The following is a 23,316-nucleotide window of genomic DNA, read 5'->3' as shown; positions in this document are numbered from 1 at the left end:
TTTTCCTCATGCAGCTAATTCCACATCCGCTGGCAGGATGGGAACTCTGAGCACGCAGAGCCAGGCTTATCAGAGAATACCCTACAAATACACCCCTCCTGGCACAACTAATAATAATAAATGCACAATTAGTAATAATTAATCTCATTTTACACCACAGCAGCCGACTTTAAAAGCCACCATTGTTTACATCCAGGTTTATTAGCTTCTTCAACGTCCTTGCTTTCATTGCAGCATATCTAGTCATGTGTGTGTGAGTGAGATAAAAAAAGGAAAATAAAAGTAGGACCCACGGACATCTTTAACGTTAACGTTTTTTTCTACCTGTCCACAGCAAGATCCATGCTCGCATGTTCTCTCACTTACCTGAGAGTGTCCATTGACTTCAACCTCCTCAGCAAAGTGAACTTTCACCGGGTTAGACCGTAGCTTGGCCCTCTTCTCTGGTGTGATGAATGATGACTTTGGGCCCTGGACACAAATCACCAAATCAGCTTGTTGCAGTATTTATTTTCAAACTTAGAATGTTCAGATGATAATTTACAGATGAAGCGGTATATATTTATATCTATAGATATAGACACAAGGGGAAATGAAGACACGCAGCCTGTTGCTTTTGCACGCACACAGAGATGTAACCAAACACATTTCTGCTATGGAATAGTTTGATTCTTTGGTTGACCTCTACGGCAGGTTGCAGACTTACAGTGAAAGTCGTTTTGCCAGCGTCAATATAACTACTGACATTTATATATCAAATCAAAATGTCCATGTTATCAAATATGACGAGTTTACACAATACGCTGAGGATAAGCTCTGACTATTTACCTAAAATCACAAAATGTGCAAGCACTGTCCAGGAAGGATGTGCACAATGGATACTGGACCACAGGAAATAAGAAGAAGACACATTAAAGCAATAGTTTGGATTGTTTATAGTCGGGTTGTATGAGATAATCTGTTACCATTACCTACAGTTGGCTCGGATCCACGTAATTCACAGAATAACAAAGATCATATTGTCAAGGGACCACCACAACCAGAACAAACGGGTCAGATCGGCTTCACTGGAACTTCACACCTTTTAAGTTTGGTGACTGTGTCTTGCACAAGGTGAAACCAACCAAACGAGACAGCAAGTCACCACCAACTCCTGTTTTCTGTTTATGTTTCTCTTTGTAGAGTCCGGAGGCTTTGCACAGAGCGTACATGGATATAACGATTGGAAATATTCCATATCCATGGGCATTCATCAGGGTATCACATCTCGCCCTGTGGTTGCTCAATCAGCTGATTCGGGACGTGCACGTTCAATTAAACAACCATGCGGTTGGCACAGTTTCCTTGAGCCAAACGTATCGTTGCGATCACACTTTACAAACTGTTCCTCTCTCTGTTGCGGTCAGTTTCAGCGTGCACCCAATGCAACCCTCCATCACCCCTGACACCTCCATTCAGCAGCAGTGTCATGCTCAGCATAGGAATGCAGCAACTTCCTTCACCACCACCACCACCACCACGTGTCTACACTCCAAGGGGAAAGCGGCCCTATCCGAGCTCAGCATCTCAACCCCCGGTTTATCCTCCGGCAGGATAGAGTCCAAGCTCCGAAGATTTATATTAATGCACAGGTGTTCAGTAAGAAAGCATGTTGTTGCCGTCGTGATGGCAAAGCCAGTTTAGCGGTGGATGCTGGATTGAAAGCATATTACTCCCATGTTTTGTCACCATCAACATGCACAGGCATGAATACTTTCTGGGAAATTACTAGCATTTCCCAAAGCTCAAAATACATTTCTTGATGGAGATGAGAGCTGTGAATCAGATGGTAAAAAGAGGCTTCCATCAGCAGAGCCGCTAATGAGCGTCACTGAGGAGCGGCCACTTATTTACAGATCTACTTCACCTTAGTGCAAACACACACACGGCCCCTTCACAGAGTGGGATCTGCAACCTACACACACACACACACACACACACAGGTTGTGATCATGATTGAGTGTCTGTCTATCGGAGTTCAGGAGGATGTTGTCACTGATGTAGTGGTGGGGATTTGGTCACACGGTGCACAGATCCTCAATATCATCATAATTGATGGGTTTGTTGACGATAAGCATTTTATAATCCCAAGCGTATGGAGACACACTACATCTACAAGTCTAAGCATGTGCAAGCCCGCATCCTCCCGTATGCTTTTACAAAAGGGCCGCTCTAAAGGTCGTCCTTGAATGCTGCTGGAATTGGAATGAGACATCATTCACAGGAAAGCGTAACTGTGTGTTTGTGGCTGGACTCACCAGCATCGTTCTCAGCACCGTCATTGTCAATGAATCTTGACACTCCCTGAAAAACAAAAACAACACTTGGTTATTAAAGTTTGTAAAGAGCGTTCTCCGGTGTATGCACCGACGGCCGTGTGTGTGTGTGTGTGTGTGTGTGTGTGTGGGTGTGCACGTGTGTTTGTCAGCAGACGGACCTGATTATTTCAGCGGCTTGCTCCGGGGTCAGGTCATCGACAGCGATGTTATTGATCTTCACAAGCCGGTCGCCGGGGAGGAGCCGACCATCTGCAGGCCCACCTGGACACACAAAACGCCCTTGTGTTGTCATGCCTGAGGGTGATGCCAGGCAGTCGCTTGTATTCTAGTGATCTCATTTCATCCGACGGCGAAGCATAAATGATGACACCGCTCTCCACACCGAACGAGAGACTAGCAATCGAATCCCTGTTCATCCCACTTAGGGAATATCAAACAACTGTACATCCCTCCGTTATATTTATTTAACACCGATGTCAATGTTTATTTATTGTCACTGCAGAAGTGCTTACATTAGGGGATAAATCTTCTCTGTGTGTGATTCTCTTGAGCCGGGAATAGACACGTAAACATGTTTGGTAGAACTTTTTATGACGGCCATATCTATGATGTGATACCAGCAGGCATATAATGCGTTACGATCCGCTTATAAATAGTATGGTAAAATGATGTAATAACAACACAGAAATTCATAATGCTCTATAACAATTACCATCAAGCACTTTATAAAGGACATTAGGTTAATTGTTATGATGCGTTTTTGCACAGGGATAAAAGAGTACGACACTGTTACAATGCCCTGGAAGTAATCTAATATAAAGTCCTTTTTTGCTTTTGGGGAGAATGTAATTTTACAATGTATTTTGTGCGATTTTAAATACATTTTTCAATACATAGTTACGTGGTAATTAGTGCTATCAAGTGGGCTTATGTCATTGTGACATGGAAAATAAAGTTGGATACAGCTTGCACTATTGTGTTTGTATTTGAAAATATGTATAACAAGTTAATATCTCCAAAGCCCAAATGCTGTCCATGAATGATGCACAAAACCTTTAAGACCGCTTTCCCAAAGTAAACTTGACAGGTAGTCTGGAGACGGGAAACCAGGGAGGGAAAAACAGCCTGCTGGAAAACTCTGACCTTGCAACTGCAAATCAAAGACGGGATCAGGCAGAGAGAAGCAGCCTTATGCTCCACTCAAAACAAAGAGGATCAGGGGGCAAAAATAATTCATTTTGTACATTAATCTGTGTCATCAATGAATACCGTGTCAACTACAACAGTACCATAATTTTCCTGTTACTAATATCAACAGCATATTTAGCATCAGGGCACCTTATAATACAGAGCTGGTCATGTGAGGTGCAAGTATTTTGTGTTACAACAAGAATGAACACACACACACACACACACACACACACACACACACACACACACACACACGCAGACACACACACAGGAGGTGCAGGTGACACCGTCCGCTCTGGAAATGGTTTTGAATCGAGGATTCATATTTGACTAAGGATGATATAGCACGTGCCAGAGAGACAGGGACAGAGGAAAGATCGAACCAAGGCTTACAAGGGCCACTGGAGACATGAGCAAAAAGAATGTGTGTGTTTGTGTGTGTGTGTGTGGTGTGTGTATGACAGGTAGAAGCAGATGGTGACGGAGCAGAATGAGCCAGACAGGCAAGGGCGAGGTAATCTGCCCCTTCCCCTCAGGGGGATCGAGATCCTTGTGCCTCAACAGCGAAATGCACTTCTGTGTACACTTATTGTCTGAATATAATATACCTCATTTATTTAATGACTAAAGTGAATGTTTCATTTCAGGCAGATGATTATAGAGAAATTGAGAAGCTTTTTTCTGGGGGGGGGGGGGCACTTACTTTTCTTTTTCGGCACACAAAACACACATTTTTAGATTTAAGTTGGCCTACCCTATATATTTGAGAATGTAAAGTCCAAGTCATTGTCATTTGCAGTAGGGACTTTACAAACACAGTATATGGCTATACAGTCCAGCATTGGAACAGGATGCATAAATAGTGCGAGCACTGTTTCTCATTCATTGTTACTGTTGGAACAATGTCAACCCATTTGGTTTTTGTTTATCTGAAGGTACTGATTAGCTTTAAGCTGTTTGTGAAACAGTCTCAATATAATCTACACAAGTAAACAAGACCATCAGCTGGAAGCTATTTTTAGCTATAAGTATAATACTACTTCAAAACCCTTTTTTTGGTTGCTTTTGCCACTAATATATCATATAGAATAGACATAAAAATATCACAGTTCTACATAGTTTTTCAGTAGGATGGGCTGTGCTATGAGATGACATGTCCACCCACAGGCGCTGCCTCACCCTTTTTGCCCAGGTAAAGTCATTTAGCTGAGGACTTCCTACCTCTGAGTAAAGCTTCCAAAGGGAAACCTTCAGCTGTGTGCATATCACTGAGTCCCGGATCAGACCCTAATCCTACCCAACAGAAAGTGCATTTGGCTTTTGACTGTAAGAGGTTCTTGGCGCAGTATAGAGCCTATCAGAGGAAGTGCTGCCTGACAGCCTCAATAAAGGATGAAAAAGAGTTCTGCTTCCAAAGCGCTGGTTTTGTTTTTGCCTCACACAGACACACATATATGCTTTCTTTTGCAAATGTAATTTTGTGTGCCAGCATGCAGTTTTACAGCTGGTCTCAAGCACTGGCCAGAGGCCTGCAGAGCTCTGGCTCAGCTCCGTTATTACATCTGCAGAGGAGACTTACAGAAAAAGAAACAACCGGGCGAAAGGGGAGGAAAAAAATCAGTTCCTAAAGGAACAGCATACATTTCTATTGATTTTAACACCCTTCTATCAGTTATGGCATTGGTGGATCCGGCAGTCAAATCATATGTAAATGTTGCACGCACTTCAATGAATCCATCACGTTATAGCATATATCAACGTATATCAATGTATTACGTGTGAGTTATATGCAACACGGCTTAGCTTTTGATACAGTAGTCATTTGAACAGCGGCAGTGGTTGGAAAATGAAAACTGGCACCTAAAATGTGATGTTGGAAGAGGTCTAAGCTGGTGTTGGGGAGGATAAGCGGTTCACCTAAACATGCTGTGTCAGCCATGAAATCAAACTCCCACAATGGGAGAAGTACCTTATTCCAGCCGCTCATTAGCAGAAGACAACAAGGTTTGTACGTGTTGACCTTGATTATAACTCCAGAGTTGTGCATTAACAACTGCTACCTCCAAACAGGCACTAGAGTGAAGAGAGGCTCTTATCGGGCAATAACTATCCTTTTTATCTTTTATCTTTTCCTTGTGCCTCTTCCCCGTGTACATTTCCTGCGTCTCGTCGTACCTGGGTTTACCTCCTGCACCAGGATGGGGGTCTGCGCGGACAGTGTGAGGCCATGAGAGTTGAGGTTCGGGTCCCGTTGGATCTGGACGATGAAGCGGAAAGGGTAGTTCCTCTGATCGAAGCCGCTGCACTCTGCTGACCTCCCATCCAATGCAACCCGGTCTCTGGAGAAGAGCAGGTGGACACACATCCAAAAACTAAAAAGGATTCGTTCACAATTCTACCTCCTCACTCCTTTATAAGACGTATAGATACAACAGACTAGAGTGCTGTGGATTTCCTGTGGAGATCAATAAGCATGAGGTGTACCTGTTCAGAGAGTGAGACCTGCTGCCCAGGTCTCGGGACCGTCTCAGCCATCGTCCCACAACCTGCTCCACCCGGCTGGTTCTACGGGATGGGGAGCGGCTCCTGTCCTGCACCTCCATTTACCTACCGGGGGGGCAAGTTCAAAGGGGTTAGACATACAGTGGAAATGTTTATATAACCAGTGTTTTCACAAGACTGCAACATCTGGCTCATGAGATCTTTTGAAAACAGAACGGGAAGTTTGTAACAATGCACTTCTACAGACTTGCACTCTGCTTTGCTTCCATGTCTCTGATGGGCCGAGGGCAACAATGATGTCACTTTATGCAGCCTAATGGTCTCTAAGCCCGACTTATGGGCCATTTGCCTGTTGCATTCTAGTCTGTGTGAACATCGATTTCGATAATTCTTAATTATCAATAATGGTGGTGTCTCTTTTAAATGGGTCCCTGTTGTGTTTGCTGTGAGGCAGATGGTCATCATAAAAGAGTGAGGCGAGGCTCCGTGGCTGGTAGGATGGATGTAAATGGACACGGGTCGCGTCTGGTGCCTTCGAGCTATTAATCACTTTGAATATGAAGCGTTGCTGAAAACCAATAAAGGCCCATACAATATATATATATATATTGGTTCAGAGCCCATGTTATTCAAACAGTAGACAGTCTGATAGACAACGATATCCAATTCACAATGACACGTTCTATATGGAAAAAATAATAAAATCATGGCATTTAGGAAGCTGAAAACAAAAGATTTTGCCTTTTGCTTAAAAAATAATTATACATTTTGACAATTTTGTTGTGTAAATACAGAGTTGTGTGATCTGTACATTTAAATGTGTCTTTTATGGGACGGATCAGTCAAAAAACAAAAACATTGTTTGTTCTTTTATGACTTTAGTTAGTGCTTTACTGCTAACCAGCCTTCATGGGTTTATTTAGTTAACTAACTCAAATTCTTCCTCTCACTGACTTCTTGCTCCCGCTAACTCTGTGAGGGTTTATTCCTGTCACACTGACGAGTGTTTGAGCCTCTCTGACAGACTTCTCGTGCCCTTTATGAACCCATTTTTTAGATGCTGACTTTGCCAAATGGAATTACCCACAAGTCATTGCAATGTGCCGTTAAACACGGGATAAGCAGTTAAAGTATGGAAACGTAAAAAAAATTCAGCTCGTCATATTCCATTTACACAGAGACATTAATGATTAAAGAAGGAACGAAAAAACATCAAAAAATGTTTACTTATTTATTTATGAAATATTACATTATGTCATTGATCAACTCTCATTCATGAGGCTGGAGGAGGTTGAAATGACGGAATAAAGTATATATGATGTACATCATATTGATATTTACACCATTACAAGCCCTCGGACTCACACACTCAACCACTTACCAGGTGACGTCACTTAAGTCCCTGAGGGATCAGGGATCAGGGTTCAGGGTTCAGGGGGATTGGGCCACAGACTCGGTCATTAACCGTTAGCCATTAGCCCCCCTTACATCATCGCCCGGGAGCGGAAAACCGACACCCTTGACGCATGACGGATTAAAAAGCATCAAATTAATAATTTACAGTATTAAAGTAATCAACTAATATCAAGGCTGACGCAAGAGTGATGAATGGACGGGGAGATGACAGGTGAAAGCAGGTTATAGAATAAATTCATAGATGGATGGAACTAATGTATGAATGATCCCAGTGGTTCGGTTGTGTCCCTCAGAGAGCCGACAGGGGGGGGGGGGGGTTCTTCCCCAGACGGACATGGCTGTTAATGGGCTTTAGCATCGTCCATTAGAGGAAACAAGAGGAGGGGGAAGGGAGAGTTTGGTATCTGAAGAACAAATACAAAAGTGGTGCGTGTCCCACGCGTCGTTGTCGGTGACTGTACGATGTGACAACTGAATGACACAAGGTAAGAGAGGAGGAAGTGTTAATGAAGGAAGTGGCCAGTGACACACCCAGACAGCAGTGGGGGATCTTGAGTCATAAGCACATTATCCATCCATCTGTTTGTGAACATCCCTCTCCCGCTTCCCCCCGCCGTCTCTCTCTCCTCTGGCATAGGTCACTCTGCCCGCTTGCTTCGCTTACAGCGCGTCGCGTCTCGGGTTACAGAGACACAGAAATATACCTCGGCTTGTCAGGGTCCGATTGAGCCAACCAGCTCACCGGCAGGGTCATTGCACACGGGAAATCTATACATACACAGATGTGAAGAAGCGTTATTTGAAGCTCTGAAATCGGAGATGCACTTTTCTAGAAGGATGAGGGATGGACTGCGGCCAAACACACGTCATTTAGAAAAACATGATGAAGCCTTTATAGACATCTAATCCCCTTTAATCCCATAAACATGTTTCCCTTGGAAAGGGGCTTTGATTGACTACACTTATGAAGCACAGGCCAAGTCGTCCACTGATCCAACCCACTGTGTTCCAATTGTGTTGAGAGGGCACGCAGTTCCTGCTCTGCAACCGCAGCGTTCAAGATATGAGATGACAGGAAATGTGGGCATATATTTTTTAAGGTCTCACATTAGAGGCTGCTGGGATTGCTATACTGCACTTCCCTTTAACCACAACACGAGATTGCAATTCTCAGCCTGAAGATTTTCATGAATATTCTGGGTGCATTCATGACCGACTGTTGGAAATAATAATAATAATAATAATAATAATAATAATAATAACAACAACATTCTCTACTTGTTTAGTCATAGTTATATATATTTTACCCGCTGTGGGCCGGCTGCTGCTGAATGGGCTTTCTGCTGAACATGCACAATTTTGTCTGAGATTGCATTGATTCACACCGAAGTGGAGCATTAAGAATAATTCTATATAAATAGACAATCTCCTTGCTGAGGCTCTTGTCTACTTATGTAGGTCACATAGAGATCTGTATTCATGTGAATGTATAATGTAGAACTGTGACTCTACGGCAGAAAACAAGAGACTGAACACCGTCTTATACCTCCTATCTCCTCCAGGGTCACAAAGTGCCAAAGTAGATGGTTTACAGTCATTTGTCTGCCGCAGCAAATGGACCACATATGTGATAAATAATGACAGACAGCTAGAAACTGGTGGGAACAACAAACATGTTGTTCTGTAGTAGTTGATTCATGTTGATGTGCCTACGCATGGTTAACAATTCATATTCATCAAAACGTAATGGATAACTTGCCAACAGTCTTTCCCAAAAAGTTGATTAGCAGCAACAAAAAGTGCGCTCCTTCCCACGATTTTACCATTGTTTCAGAGTTGCATTGAAACCAGAAATGGAACTATACCAACATCGAGGTATTGAGAGGTCCCCTTTGTTTCAGAGTTGCATTGAAACCAGAAATGGAACTATACCAACATCGAGGTATTGAGAGGTCCCCTTTGATTCAGTCTCAGTCCATCCAATTGTTTAGATGAACCGACCTACACGAACCAAACCCGATGGGAAAAACACAAAACACGCGTTGGTTTGGCTCTGAAATGTTTCAAACGGACAATCTGCTCGACGTAAGTATTATCTCTGTGTCCGGTAGAGGAAGCCACAGAGCGTGTTTCTCTGAAGAACATTAATGTGATGTGAGTTACTTTTTTCTTTTCTTAAGTTTATTGCCGTAATTTTGGGAGCAGGACCGCGCGGTCCAACACGCCTATCCGGGATCGCTAGAAACACCCTAACCCTGGCCTTTGCTAGTAAATAAATGTTTATACACGGACATGTTGTTTTGCTTTCTTGTTCCAACAAGTCCATTGATAAGATCATTTAGAGATTCTTTTCGTCTGAATAGATCACATTAACATGTTAAAAAAAAATAGCCAAAATGTTCTCATATTTTTTTACGTGCATTAAACGTTAACAATTGGTCGCTTATTCATTATATAGAAAGTCGTTTAATTGAATGTCATTTTATCATATTATATTTTGACACCATGTTGTTTTTCAACCATATAATTCCATCCATTTAATTTAGTTACGACAAAGTCTGATTCTATTAAATGTGATTAAGATGCAAATGCGCACGTCATTCACAGCGTCGTGTTCATAGGCGTGTTATTGTGTCCACACAGTCTGGACATGTCAAGTCTCCTCGAGTTAAATGCAGCATTTTTATAACGTCTCGTTAGTCTCATCACGTCTCTTTCTATCTGCGCGTGTGTTTCTCCTGATTGCACTCATCCTACGCACTTGCCCGGTCGTGCGCGTTGTGTCTCCCGTGCCGAGCCCTCGTGGTTCTTTGTTGACTTATGATTTTGCCCTGATGTTGATTTTAGCTCGCACCCGGTTGGAGTCTCTGAGTTCTTTTGTTTATTACTTTTGGTGACTGATAAAGAACCGTCCGTTTTTCCATTTCATCATCTACAGTGTCTGTCGCTCTTGAGTCCTAACGCAGTCTTAAACTGTGACAGTTTTATTATTCACCATTTACAACGATTTAGAGAATAACACTGCAGAATATTTGCAGAAAAAGAAATGGATTGATAGTGAAGTGAAAGGAAGTGTTTTTGCCGTCATTGGGCAAACGCATTTCAGCATTTTATTAAAATAGCGGAGAGAAATCTGCGCTCTGCTTTCAGCCTTCATGAAATGCAGCCCACGAAGGGAGACTTTGTCCAATCAGTTCATTTCAGAGGATGGGGCGTTTCTATTGGCTGATATACAGATGCATGTGCACATCTCTTTGATGAAAACCTGATTCAACCGTGGAATATCATCAGCGAGCAAACAAGGGCGGTCCACTGAGGCTCTGTGCTCTTGTTTATATTAACCCTCTGCACAATCAATCACATGGTCAACAAAGACAAATTGATCGCCTCTTCTTCAAAATCTAAAAACATCTTTTCCCTTAACTCCATATTATGACGGCGAGAAATACCATCTCACAGCCTTGAGGTGTTTTTAGGATGGTCGTTTCCGTTAAGGCTGATGCCAGGGATGGGCAGGGAAAACACTGCTGCACAGACACAGGCGCTCAATATCTGCCATCACCTGCTTTCTCTCTGTGACAAATGTGAATTTGTGTGAAAACAGTCTATCCGTAGGCCTTTAACACATTAAGGAAATACTTTTCATGGGAAAAGTAGTGACGTTTTGATCAATGACATAACCGTTTTATTCAAATACTAATCTGTAAAGCGCTTCCCAAAGTATCCAAATTACCGTCTTTATGGTTATGTTGAATGACAATCTAATTTTACATTATCATGCATAAGTTAATAACCAATTTTTGCACCCAGCTCTGAATGCACACACACGGCAGGCAAATGGATTACTGTGTGTGTCTGCAGGGAGTTTGTGCGTCACACCCGCTGAGCCGGATTAGACTGAGCTTCACCTCAACCTCTCAGGTCACTGTAGGGCAACAGACTGTCACCATCAAACCCATTCGGCGGTCCACATCTCACCTTCCTATGTCTCACCCTCTCCTTATCCCACTCTCTCAATCCTTTAATCTTGTCACCTTCTTTTTTGTGCACATGCGTGCAAACAAAGTCTGTGGCACATTTTGTATGCAATGAAACGGGGCGAAAAGATGAGAATCACACACCTGCTGTCCGCCCCGGGTATCAGGCCTCCATGAAGGGCCCGGTCACAGTCGCGCTCTGCTCTCCCTCCGTCCATCACTCTGCTGAAGACGACCAGCGGGACGTGTCTTCTTCTCCTGGAGGCAGAAACCGAAGCACTATTCAGGGCGAAGAGTGGCGCGCCGTGGGGTGCGTTAGATTGATGTGGTCTGAATCCCCTGCGTATCGGAAAAGAGTCCCATTGATGGACGGCACATGGACAGAAAGACTGGGTCGGTGTTGCCGATGTACTAAAGTCCTACCAGTGGCCGCGGGACCTGCAGCGGCCCCGTCCGTTGTAACGTCCTACATCGGAGCGTCTGCTACGAATCGCTGCGCGAAAAGTGGCCATTTAGCACTGCGATCATAGGACATTTTGATATTTTCTTACACTGTTAGTGTGGAGTTAAAGGGAGGAAAAGGAGACTGAAGCAGATGGAGGAGAAGAGGAGAAAAAAACTCACACGACGGCAGACAGAGAGGTTGTAAGAGAGGAAATGAATATAGGGGGAACGAGGCCGGACAACAATCAAGTGAAGAGATGGTGGGGGGCGGGGGGGAGAAGAGACAGACAGCTGGGCTCCGTCTCCGCAGGACGGGCTTGCCGGAGCTGCTTGTTCTGTTTTGCGGAGTCCCACTCGCCCCTGTTCTGCTCCAAACAGCATCCATATTTAATGAGGCCCTTACAAAGCCACGGGAAAAGAGGAGCTGGGAACTCTTGCCCTTCATTACTTTTTTTTTCTTTCATCATTATTACCTCACGTATTTTCTGTTGCCTTTCTCTCTGAACATCCATCCTTCGGAAAGGAAAGCTCCGCATGTGGTTGGCAATAGTGCGACCATGTTAGTCTTGTGCAATGACTTCTTCTTAAAACAGGCTTTGTACAAACAGCTGGGTCCTCTCAGCTGTAACGTAACAGTGTGCGCATGCGCTGCTCTTCTTCCCCCCCTGTACTCCCTCACATTCAAAAACAAATTGAGGCACATGCTCTGTGTGGTAGCGTACTGAATGAATGTCTATGTGCACCGATGTGCTTGATTCTATGAGTGTTTGCATGTTTTGATTATGCAAGTGAGTGGTGTTTCTGAACGTGTGTGTGTGTGTCTTTTAGTCAGAGTGCCGCGTGCATCAATAATGCATCTATATAATGCAGCCGCTTCACTCTACCAGGAACAACTAACAGGCATACCGACGCACAGAAGAAGACACAGAACGAGGGAGAAATCTGAAGAGACGGCAGAGAGGAACGATGAGAAAGGGAAATATGAACCGTAATGCGATTAGAGCGAATTTAAAGGGAAAATATTCCAAATATCTAGTATTGTTAGCTTCTTTTTTGATACACAGTATCAATATCTGATTAACTCTGATGCAAAGTAATGCAATGATAAAGGGTTTCTGATCAATGTCTGTGGAGATCCCACTGTTCTGATTATGTGGAGAAATAATAAAGTTTTATGATTTTAAAAATAGCGAGTCGTTATCTGTTCCTCTAGTTTTCAAATACTTCATCACAATAACTCAAAGCGTTTTTAAAAAAAACTTTTAAGATTAAAAACTTTTTAGATCAAGGAAAATATTTTCAGTCAATGGTATAGTTTTGGTTTTATGATTTCATATCTAGACACTCAGTGGATAAAAAGATAAATAAAGATTGATTTTGGTATTTTTCCTACCTGGAGCTTTGTTTGTCTGGCAGAATAACACCACAGGGCCTTTCCATTTATTTAGCTTCACATTTCTTAACACTCTTAATCAGATCACATCTCCTTCAGCTTCCTCCACACCAAAGTGTCATTGAACACGTCCGCCTGCACTGCATCGTCTGCCACATCGCTATGCTAACTCCCACCGATATATAAAAAAGCGCTTTCTGAAAACCACAGTGACACCGGACGACGTATGGATCGGTGTTTGTGTGTCACTAACAGGTGAACTACAGTTAAAGCCCCAAGTCATTTCAGTGAGACTGGGGACAGAGTCAAGAAAATCTGTTTAGACACTCAGTGACAAACTGCTTGACGGTTTAGACGACTTCCATCATTTAGTTGATTCATGTGACTTTGCAATTTATTATACAGACTGTTAGTCTCGGCGAGCAGGAGTTTGGCGTTGATCCAGAGAACACATTCATCTTTGATCTCCACTCAGTCAATAAGCTAAATAGGTGTTTACTGGAGATATGAGGATAGCCAATGCCGGAAACTATTTAATTCAGAAATGCTTTTTTGAATTGATTAAAGGCAACAGGTTGAGATCACAAGTCTCCAGTTTCATCCTGTCCAGGGAAGTGTTTGTCTCATTGAGACAAAGCGCCGCTGCCTTTACTTTTTAGCTGCATGTGAGCATTGGGATCTGCTGAATCAAGATAATGAATTCAAAGACTGGAAATGTTTGTGCACATTGGCTTGCTTTTATATTTCACATTTTGAAAGAAATCATCTGGTTTGGCAAAAATACACGCAGCATGTAAAAGGAAGCGTAGAGGAGCCACTTAATTTTCCCTAAAAAAAAAAAAAAAAAAAGGGCAATGATCTTTAGATTTTCAAGTAGAGAAGGAGGCTGCATCAAGTGTACGGCCTCCCTGTCTGTGCTGATGTTTGCCGCTAAGCCAGTAACTCACCAGAAGAAGTGTTTCCTCTGCAGCTCTGGGTAGCTGGTGCTATTCCCAATAACACCAGGCAATACAAATGGCTTCTTCTTTTACAAATGCATGGAGGTAAAATCTGACCAAAAAGAAAGATTAGTGAATCAGTTTCTCACCTGTCTTAAAGTCTCTGCATCGCACAGGAGATTAGGGATGACATAAAACCTTTTAGGAGCAGTTCCTCCCCAACGTCTTTAGTATTTATTTTAAAAACTGTCTTTTTTTTTTTACTAACATCCTCAAATGTAACCAGCTCTATTATGAGATTATGGTTGTAAAGCACAATTCAAAGTGTGGCATTGAGATTTGGGTTCAAAAGTTCACTCCGTCATTTGTTTAGTTTGGAGACGTGATGCTTCTGACTTTACCGTTGGGTGTAAAGCTTTTAGGCTCAGACAGTGAAGCGAGATTTGATTACATCAGGTAAAGCTCAACAGTGCACTGTTTCATGTGAGGCACTTTGGTCTGGCAACGGGTTCAACTTTACCGTTTATATGAATAATGCAGTGCCAAAGGGCCTCATGAGTTACATACAGCAAAGTTAGATAGACCTAGTTTTTGTTCAGTATTAAACTTGACAAATTCAAAGCATCAAAAATGTAGCCGAGCCCAAAATAACATCATAAATCAGTAAACGCTTAAGAACACATCCGGCCTCACATTCTTCTTCTTCCGTTTCAGTTCTGCACAAAGTGTCACGGTTGGCTTTGTTTTCATGGCTCTTCATGAAACAGACTCCTGTATATACACCGTACACCCCCCCCCCCCCCCATGGGACATGGACACATGCACATAGTCTGCTGCGCGTGGCTGGATTGTGTGTCTCAATGATTGGCATGTGACAGTCCGGTACATTACAATGGCATCAACACAGCGTGCCTCGTTTCAGGGGCCTGAGCGATGATGCAGCAGAAGGTGCGTTCAAACATCACGTGTGTAAAATACATGTAGAAGAGTGTCTGTGTGCACACATGTGTATACATGTGTTTACGTTTCCAGGTTGCATTGATCAGATAATTCCCACAGACTAGCCACTGTTAGTCTATTCATCAGTTATGGCGCTGTAGTTGAATATGGACAATTTTAGTTCAAATAAGTTATTTGCTCCAAAAGGAGCCGGGGATCCCTGTTTGTTTATCAGCTAAATGGAGACATTTAGAGCACGAAGACCCCCCCCCCCCCCCCCCTTCCCTTCCCTTTCAGTCGCATCCACGCCTGAGTGTTTTAAGCTCAGAAATCCCTCATTAACCTCCATCGGGCTGTTTCAAAAAGGTTGGCAGGTAACTTTTACCCAGCAGAACGAAGGTGTAACGTTCACTGACAGTAGGACTATTGCAGGTATATTAGTTAATTAGCAAGGTGTTGTTTTCCTAATGTAGGGTATACATGTTGGGCGGTTGGGCTCGTCATTTCCAGTTTGTTTGTTTTAATTACAAACCGCATATTAGTGAGCCGGTGGATTTCATAATAAATGTTTGTCGAAGCGACGTCATCTGCCAGCTCGCAGAGAGGCTCCGAAGGGAAATAAATACAAATGATATAAACCGAAAATCTATTTCGGGCACGTTGTGTCTGGCTGTGTAAATAACGAGCGAGTCACGCGTATAAGAGACCTTACCGAGTCGACGCGGTCTCCTCTCTAATCCCGCCGACCGACGTGGAGCAACTTCGACAAGCGCCACAAAAACAAAAAACCAGCCGCACCTTCCTCGAGCCGGAGACCACCGAGTTAATCCATATCCCCCCCGGGGAGGAGGCAGCGCGAGGAGCGCCGCTCGAGCACCCGTTATGACGCGTGTGAGTCCCGGGACAGGTGAGCGCGAGAGAGGCGCACGGGGTTCGCGCACGCCGTTTAAACGACGGTGATCTGCTCGCTCCCCTCCATCTCTCTCGCGCTCTCTCTCTCTCGGTTCTCTCCCCCATCCATGCCGGCCCCAGCATCTCTCTCTCTCTTCTATTTGATTTGGTCTCCTTTGCCACCTACCGGCTTCAATGCTTTACTGCCACGCTGCACACTTCGTTTAGCTGTATTTAATCAAATCACCACAAACCGGTGGCAGGTAATAATCCAGAATGGGGTGCTGGTTTTCAGATGTTTCTTTTTTACGTTCCAGTATGTATTAATGTCACAATACATTGTAAAAGTAGAGAGTAAATACAGGCCGCCCCTGCTAACGGGTCAACTATTTACACGTTTTTATGTTTGTTGCACTCCTCTCAGGGAGAATGTAACAGAGGCTCCGCTGCCTTTTTTTACGGTCAGTTTCCACGTCGGGCCCCAAGATGTCAGTGTTGGACAACTGTAGGCTCCCCCCCCCCTTTCTCACTTCCACCTATTAACACGTGCACACTAGCTTCACATGCAGCTTTAGCACTTGTCCACTCTCAGTGCTGCCTTTTTTAATTATGACCACACAGTCCACTTCCAGTCACTACTCAAGCCCCTTCATCCTGTGCACGGAGCCCACGCCGCCACGCACGTCCACGATTCGTAAAGGAACCCCCCGTGGCCGGTTTGATGTCTGTCATCGGCTGTCAGCTAGTGGACAGAACTATTTTGGTTGGCCGCAGGGGGATTTTCTGGCCTCTTGATTGTTCTGAGTCATAAGAATTGGCTCCACTTTAATGACTAGAGGAGCTAAAGAGGATAAAATCAGGGGAACTATTTGCATGGACTGATGGGGGGAAATGAAAACCGATCAATTTACATTTTTACAACATAGAAAGATGTTGAGACCAGAAGATTATCTGCGCGTAGACAAGCTGGTACTATCTACAGAAGAAGACAAGTGTCGAAAGGTCACGGCGGTCCTCATCTCCCCCAGCTTCCTGGAAGCATGTTGTTGTGAGAATGTTGAAACAAAGAATGTTTGCGACACTAATTGAGCACGCCATCAAAACCGTAAACCAGAAATACATTTCTCCTCCTGATCGAATCTCCCAAAGATTCAAAGGAAAGTCCAACAATCTAGAGTCCTACAGAACTGAACCTTCACACGTTCTCATCGCTTCCTTCCCCTTTTCCTATCCACACAGAGATGAAAAGATCTTTCATGTTGTTTCCTCTTGTTGCATTATTTATTACCATGTGGCGCTTTATTAGCTGATTTCATCTCAGATTTCGCAGGCTGTTTTTTGGGGGGGGGAAGCCTTTGAAATGTGTTTCTGACTCCAAACAATCCCTTTCCCGCTTTCTCTCACTTGCTCTAGTTGCCGCTTCTCTCGCGATTAAAAAAAAAAAAAGGGAAAACCTTGATTTTCAAAGCGAGTTGAGAAACTCTCTGAAGCCAACATCCATTCAATACTGTCCTAAGGAAGGGAGCTGTTGTTCTTGTTCCGTGGCTGACATGAAAGGAGAACTGAGGATCCGCTTTGTCATTACCCTTATTAGCATCATTACCGCAGTATGGATGAACTTCAAATGATTGGCTCGGAGTTATTTGTGTAACCATAGAAGCTACACGAGTACTACTTTATGATCTGCATTGGGGACTGTTTCATTGCGAAGGAGGTCATCGAGTTTTGAAGGAAGCTGACGACGTGTTTCACATGCAACCACTAGATGGTGGAGCTGCTCCTGATTCAAAAGTGGAGAGGAGAATTGGAATTAGTGGGAGATAACGGATATTTAAGAGCTTAAAACAGGTGTGTTTTTATTAAAAACATAACCAAGCTATACGCACCCTCTGAAATCTTTTACTACGTCTGCTTATTTGACCCTGTTGCCATATTGTCAGTGCCTTCCAGTAAGTCAGAGTGAAACAAAGAGGACAAAGACTGAAACATCCTCCGGCGTCCGGCAGTAAAATTACAAACCTGAAATGATTTGGACGTCTGAAGCGAAACACTGATTAGTGGTTGTTTTGATTGGCGCATCTGAACTGAAGTTTTAAATGATGTGGCCGTGCATATCATGGGCTCATTTCAGAATTCCCTACGACTTCAGCCAGAAAGAAGGGTTTTTTTTCCCTCACCGGGGAATGAATATATCCAGAAGGACGTGGAACTGTAAACTACAATGAGGACAGAAATATCTCCCTTGGTCGGTTGATGGCTCAACGCACCAGCACTCCAGAATGGGCCGAGGGACGAGATGAAGGTAAAAAGAAGCAAAAAGCGAGTGGAGTTTGGATTCGCTTGCGAGTGAATAGTAGGGGTGGAACCCGTAAACTTAATGGTTTCAAAGTTTAATAATTTTTTTCTCCTCCCCCTTCTTCTTCCCACCATGACTCCTTGCATCTTTATCAGGAAGCGGCAACTGCTCCGGAGCTGATGGCGGATAAGCCCGGCAGGTCTAATGTGGTTTCAACTCGTCTTTTATTCATTCCATCTCTACCAGCACCCACACCTCCACCATGGCCCGGTCTCTCCTGGCAGCCCGTAATCTCTCCCCCTAATCGGCTGCAGACGTGAGGCTTTGCCATTCCCCACAGGGCTGCACGTGGGATGTGGCCAAGTGTTCAGAAGTGAGTGTGGAGCCACTTGGTGCAACAACGGCAGGAGCCGTGGCATCACCTTCAGGTTTTGAGAGAACCTCAGTGTGCCACCTTGCCCTGAAGCTTGCATAATTTTCCAAATGTGAAGAGAAGACGAGAAGGAGGACATGCTAGTGAGGAGGCTGCTCAACATCTCACACAGCCTGCTTCATTCTCCCTTCTAAGCTCTGTTTCTATTTAGCAAAATGCACTACTGCTGTATCCTGTATTTTGCTCTTATTGTTGTTTAAAAAAAGTACAAAAAACAAGCCAGAACTTCTTTTTTTTCCCCTTCCCATGCACCAGTGTGAGAATGTGTGCAGCCTGTCCTTTCTGTAGCGCTGAAACAGCACTGTGGATGCTTGGAGGGCATGCTACATTATGCCTGAATGTCAGCAGAATGAATGAACCCAGAGTAACCAGCTGATCCTGACAGGCGAGACTACTCGGGTCCGGCATCAAACAGCCCTTTTGACTGTCTGGGGGGGGGCTTGCCAAACCAAGTCCTAATAAACACACATAACCAGTCACATCTTTCATGTCAGTCTTTTAAAAAGAGAATAAATAAGCAGAATCCACTTCAGTGGGAGCTTTTGTGCCGGGGAAGCAGCTGGACATGGCACTGGGCCCTGGTATTGTTTGCCAGCAGATCCCTAATCGAACCGCGGTGCCTCGCTGGCGTCGGAAGGACACGTCAGCCACATTAAAAGGAATGTGTTTTTTTAGTATGAAGGTGGTGAGATGGTCAGTGTGGGTTTGTTGCCGGAGGTTTTTCCACATTAGATGCATATCTCTTCATTTGTTGTTTGGGATTTATCTATTAATGGTACTAAAAGTGATCATAGGACCTTTTAACTTCAGAGTAAGAGAATAAACACGAGTTGAGTGAGTGTATAAATTGTGCACATCTCCATATTTACTTATCCATGTAGATTACCGTCTCCAATCACCTCTTGCGCGGGACATGCAACAGATTATTTCCCTAAATATTTAACAATATGGTATTTATCCGTTTTCCTTTCTCCGCTCTGAGTCTGTGTTTTCTTGCTAATTCCGTCTCTCCCTTAGATGTGGTTCAAGCTATTTACAAATTCAACTTTTGGAATGCGTGTCCAACTCCCTTTCGTCTGGGATTAGATAGAAAAAAAGGGGGATGAGGCACAGGGAGGGAGCAAGAGACGGATCATAACACATACAATTCTGCTGAGGACAAACTTGAAAGGATTAGGGGGAAAAAAAATACAAAATGTCCAGCAAGTAATAAAAGTGCATGTTATTTGTTGTCGGCTACAAAGTGAGATCAGTGGAGCTTCAAAGGATATCTGATTAGTGCTGTGAAGTCACCAGATTTACTGTCTGGGAAAAGTGTGGCCTAAGAGCTGTACGGAATATTTGCCGATACACACTACTTGGGTTCTCAGCCAGCTGGCAGCAGATACTGAGAAGTCGACAGAAAAAGTTTAGAAGAGGGCCAGCAATGACGGTACAGCTAGAAAAAAAAGGAGAGGTATGTTTTATGTTAAAGAATATAAAAGCTCACAGGGAAATAAGGTGGTCATTAGTGCAGAGGGAGTGCGTGGCGCGTACGGAGTTCAGGTTCATTTTATTTGGTCAAAGACATTGTCAACAGTGACGTGGAAAAGTCTCATTTTGCTTTCTGGCCCCCAGATATTTCTGTTAAGTCAGTGAGCCGGCTGCACGAGCTCGAGGGAGTTCAGAGTCTCTCTCAAGAGGCTTTAGAGCCAGAGTACGCTCGTAACGAACCAGTTCTTGCAAACAAAATATCAAAAGTCTTTGTATATATTCTCAATAGCCGCTATTGAATGCAGGGGGGGGGGGGCATTGCAACGGAATCGTATTCTATCATTGTCAAACGTATCTTGTACGAATTCATTTGTGTGTGGCATTAAAAAATACTGCTTAAGTGGCTTTTTTCACTAATCGGCATGGTTTTTTGGGATTAACTTTTCATGAAGAAATGAGACTTTTGAGCAGTCCAAGCGAGCAGCGTAAAGCTCGGCCCACACTGACCTGTCAGCGCGCAGTAGTTCAGCGACTCATCGATCACGCGCTGCTCACACAATGGTGATGTGGCTGCTGTGCATACTGGAGTTTCACACAAAGCGATGCGGCGCGCCAACACGTGCTCGCCGTGTGTTTAGGAGTCTTATCTCGTTTGACGGGTGAAACAGGCGTAAGGAAAGGAACCCTCCTTTTTTTGTTTTCCTTCTGGTCGGGCGGGCGCGCACACTGCAGTCAAACAAGAAAACGAGCACCTGCTTACCCGATTTGCATTTCTGTTGGGATACTTTGAGGATGATTTCCTCCCAAGTATCCCAGATGCAACATGAATGGCCACATTAAGAGTTGAGCTCCTCTACTGTGACCGTGTTTGGGCCCATTTATTGACCTTTTTGTTGGCCTTCAGCAAAACTTCAAAGTGTGCATGAGATTGTCGTAAAGATCATTTAGATCAAAGAGTTCATTTGTCCATTTATGTCTGAGGAGAGAACCAACCAGCTGAGGAACACAAAAACAAATGCCTTGGACTGTTCTGTTGAACCCAGCAACATGTACGTACATTAGTCATCAACAGGAAGCTGATACTAATGGCTCCCAAGTTGTGGTTTAAAAGGACACATGTCGTGACAATTACCCAGGGGCTAGAGGAAGTGGGCTACTGGCAACACAATGCCCCGGAGTGGCCTGATATATGCCTGTCTGATAAACACTTTGGTTGGAGGAAAACCGAGTGTCGGCCGGATGTTCTTTTGAAGTCTGTTTGTATTGTTTTTTTGCAGATTAAAGAGGCAGGTGCCTTTTGCTGACGGTGGTTGGAGGGGATTTTTTTTTAAAAGCTGCCATTTGGTGCCATTATATTCTCTTTGACATTGGCTCCCATTGAAGACGACACGTACAGTATTTACAGGCCGGGCGAAGCTCTATTACCTGCAAGTTTAATGTTACCTAGAGGTAGTGGAGGTTAAAAGGACTGCTGGCCTTTGATGAAATAGAGCAACACATAAGCCCCAGAAACCAAGGGTCTTTGATCACTTGAACCTGATCTTCTTATACTTAATTGCAAGACCCGAGGAACAAGCATGGGAACGGGCTGCACTTCCTTTGATGATCCCAACAGGGTTCACATGTGCACCTCCAGCAGAGGAAACAGCACAATGTAGTAGCATGAATCCCGCAGCCAAGACTGGACTGCGAGATGGCCGAGCTCAGCAGTACATGTCCCTGCATATGAAAAATTTCACTTCATCGATGTCATTGACCTTAACAATGAATCAGAAGTATCACCTCAAGATGCTGTTCCCTTCAGTTATTCATTTGTTAGCGGGTCTGAACTTAGTCGGGAGTTGATGGAAACCAAAATAGAGTTAAGCGCATTGTAAATATGAAATAAAGAACAAAGAAATCGCATGGCACTTCTTAAAGGCATTAAGTATGTAATGATACACATTTTATTTTTTATTTAATCATCCTAATTAAATTAAAGAGTTTCCCATTTGTTGCACATGTAGTAATTTGTGTCCAAAGCCAACCTTCAAAACCAATGAGAGTCCGTAGTTACAAAAAATAATTGGATCCAAAATAAATTGTTCTAAGCAAACAAATTGTTTTGATTTCACAATAAAATGCTGTGAAGGTGCTCAGAGAAACGCCCAGTCACATTCATACAACAGGACTTTAATATATAGTATAAACAAATATCTCTCGTCAAATCATCTCCGTGAGTAATGGCTCCAAAGTGGACCGTCTCCCCAGGCGTGTGCCAAAAATCGGCAGATGGTCGGTCTGGGTCTGGCTGCGGCTCTGTATTTTTTTTCTCCTGATATATGTTACATCTGATTCACTGAAACTGACCTACATGGCAGAGGGAGGAATGGAGGATAGATAAACCTTCTTTTCCGTATCCAAAGGAGAGATAAAAAATATCTGTTGCCAAATGTAACTATGATGACAGCTTGTCTTTTATTTGTGCAAAAAATAAATAACCCACTGTTTTAAAGCTTTGATGCAACTCTGTCTTTCTGACTTGTACGATTACAGTTAACACTGAGTACAACTTGGCATAAAGCTATTTTATTTTTCTCTTTCTCCTGTTACAGTGCTGCGTTCAGTTGGATGAACTTCCATCAAAGGGAACACGCTGATCCATCGGACATCTTATATAATCTAGGTTGTTTGTTTGCTGTAGTTGTCCTTTGTTGGAGAGATCAGCTAATAGTGCTCTCTATTACTGAAATGGACTCATAAGTGTCATAGATGCTGTTTGGGAGGAACCAGAAGATAAAAAGGTTTGAGCGAAGGGAGGCAGACCAGAGACAGAGATGGAGGCTGATCTTTGCATGAAACAGGCTTGGTCTTCTCAGTTTCTTCTTACTTATCTAACGACCGTAGTTCCCCAACGAGTATTTTATCTTCATCTCCTTCTAAACGCTTTGTCGTATATTTACTGAAGGTTCAACAAAGCCAAAATATTTTCCCACTTGTACGTGTTTACTGTGAGTGCTGGTTTTCGTCTTTTTTGGGGGGGGAAAACCATCACATAGGTTGATCACTAAAAAAATAACTATCATTATTCCTGTTTTTTTAGATTAAATTACAAAAGTTTCACAT

At 43.5% G+C, this 23,316-nt stretch overlaps 1 protein-coding gene across 2 annotated transcripts in view; it reads right to left on the bottom strand.

Annotated features, from left to right (window-relative positions):
- Positions 1 to 16,140, bottom strand: part of frmpd1a (FERM and PDZ domain containing 1a) — a 29,106-nt gene extending 12,966 nt beyond the window's left edge. The window contains exons 1-8 of one of the 2 annotated variants that reach the window (XM_040187173.2): positions 15,831 to 16,139; positions 14,189 to 14,291; positions 11,549 to 11,662; positions 5,994 to 6,116; positions 5,685 to 5,848; positions 2,477 to 2,579; positions 2,298 to 2,343; positions 367 to 471 (exon numbers count right to left, since the gene is read on the bottom strand). In XM_040187173.2, the coding sequence (XP_040043107.2) occupies positions 367 to 471; positions 2,298 to 2,343; positions 2,477 to 2,579; positions 5,685 to 5,848; positions 5,994 to 6,112 (537 nt within the window). In that variant the 5' untranslated portion in view covers positions 6,113 to 6,116; positions 11,549 to 11,662; positions 14,189 to 14,291; positions 15,831 to 16,139. Of the gene's footprint in view, positions 1 to 366; positions 472 to 2,297; positions 2,344 to 2,476; positions 2,580 to 5,684; positions 5,849 to 5,993; positions 6,117 to 11,548; positions 11,663 to 14,188; positions 14,292 to 15,830 lie in introns of both variants that reach the window. The other variant, XM_040187172.2, reaches the window with a different exon arrangement.
- Positions 16,141 to 23,316: the final 7,176 nt, after the last annotated feature.

The sequence above is a fragment of the Gasterosteus aculeatus genome, chromosome 9 (assembly GCF_964276395.1).
Source record: "Gasterosteus aculeatus chromosome 9, fGasAcu3.hap1.1, whole genome shotgun sequence".
In the NCBI taxonomy this organism is placed as follows: domain Eukaryota; kingdom Metazoa; phylum Chordata; class Actinopteri; order Perciformes; family Gasterosteidae; genus Gasterosteus; species Gasterosteus aculeatus.
This window is presented reverse-complemented; position numbering and strand designations above follow the sequence as displayed.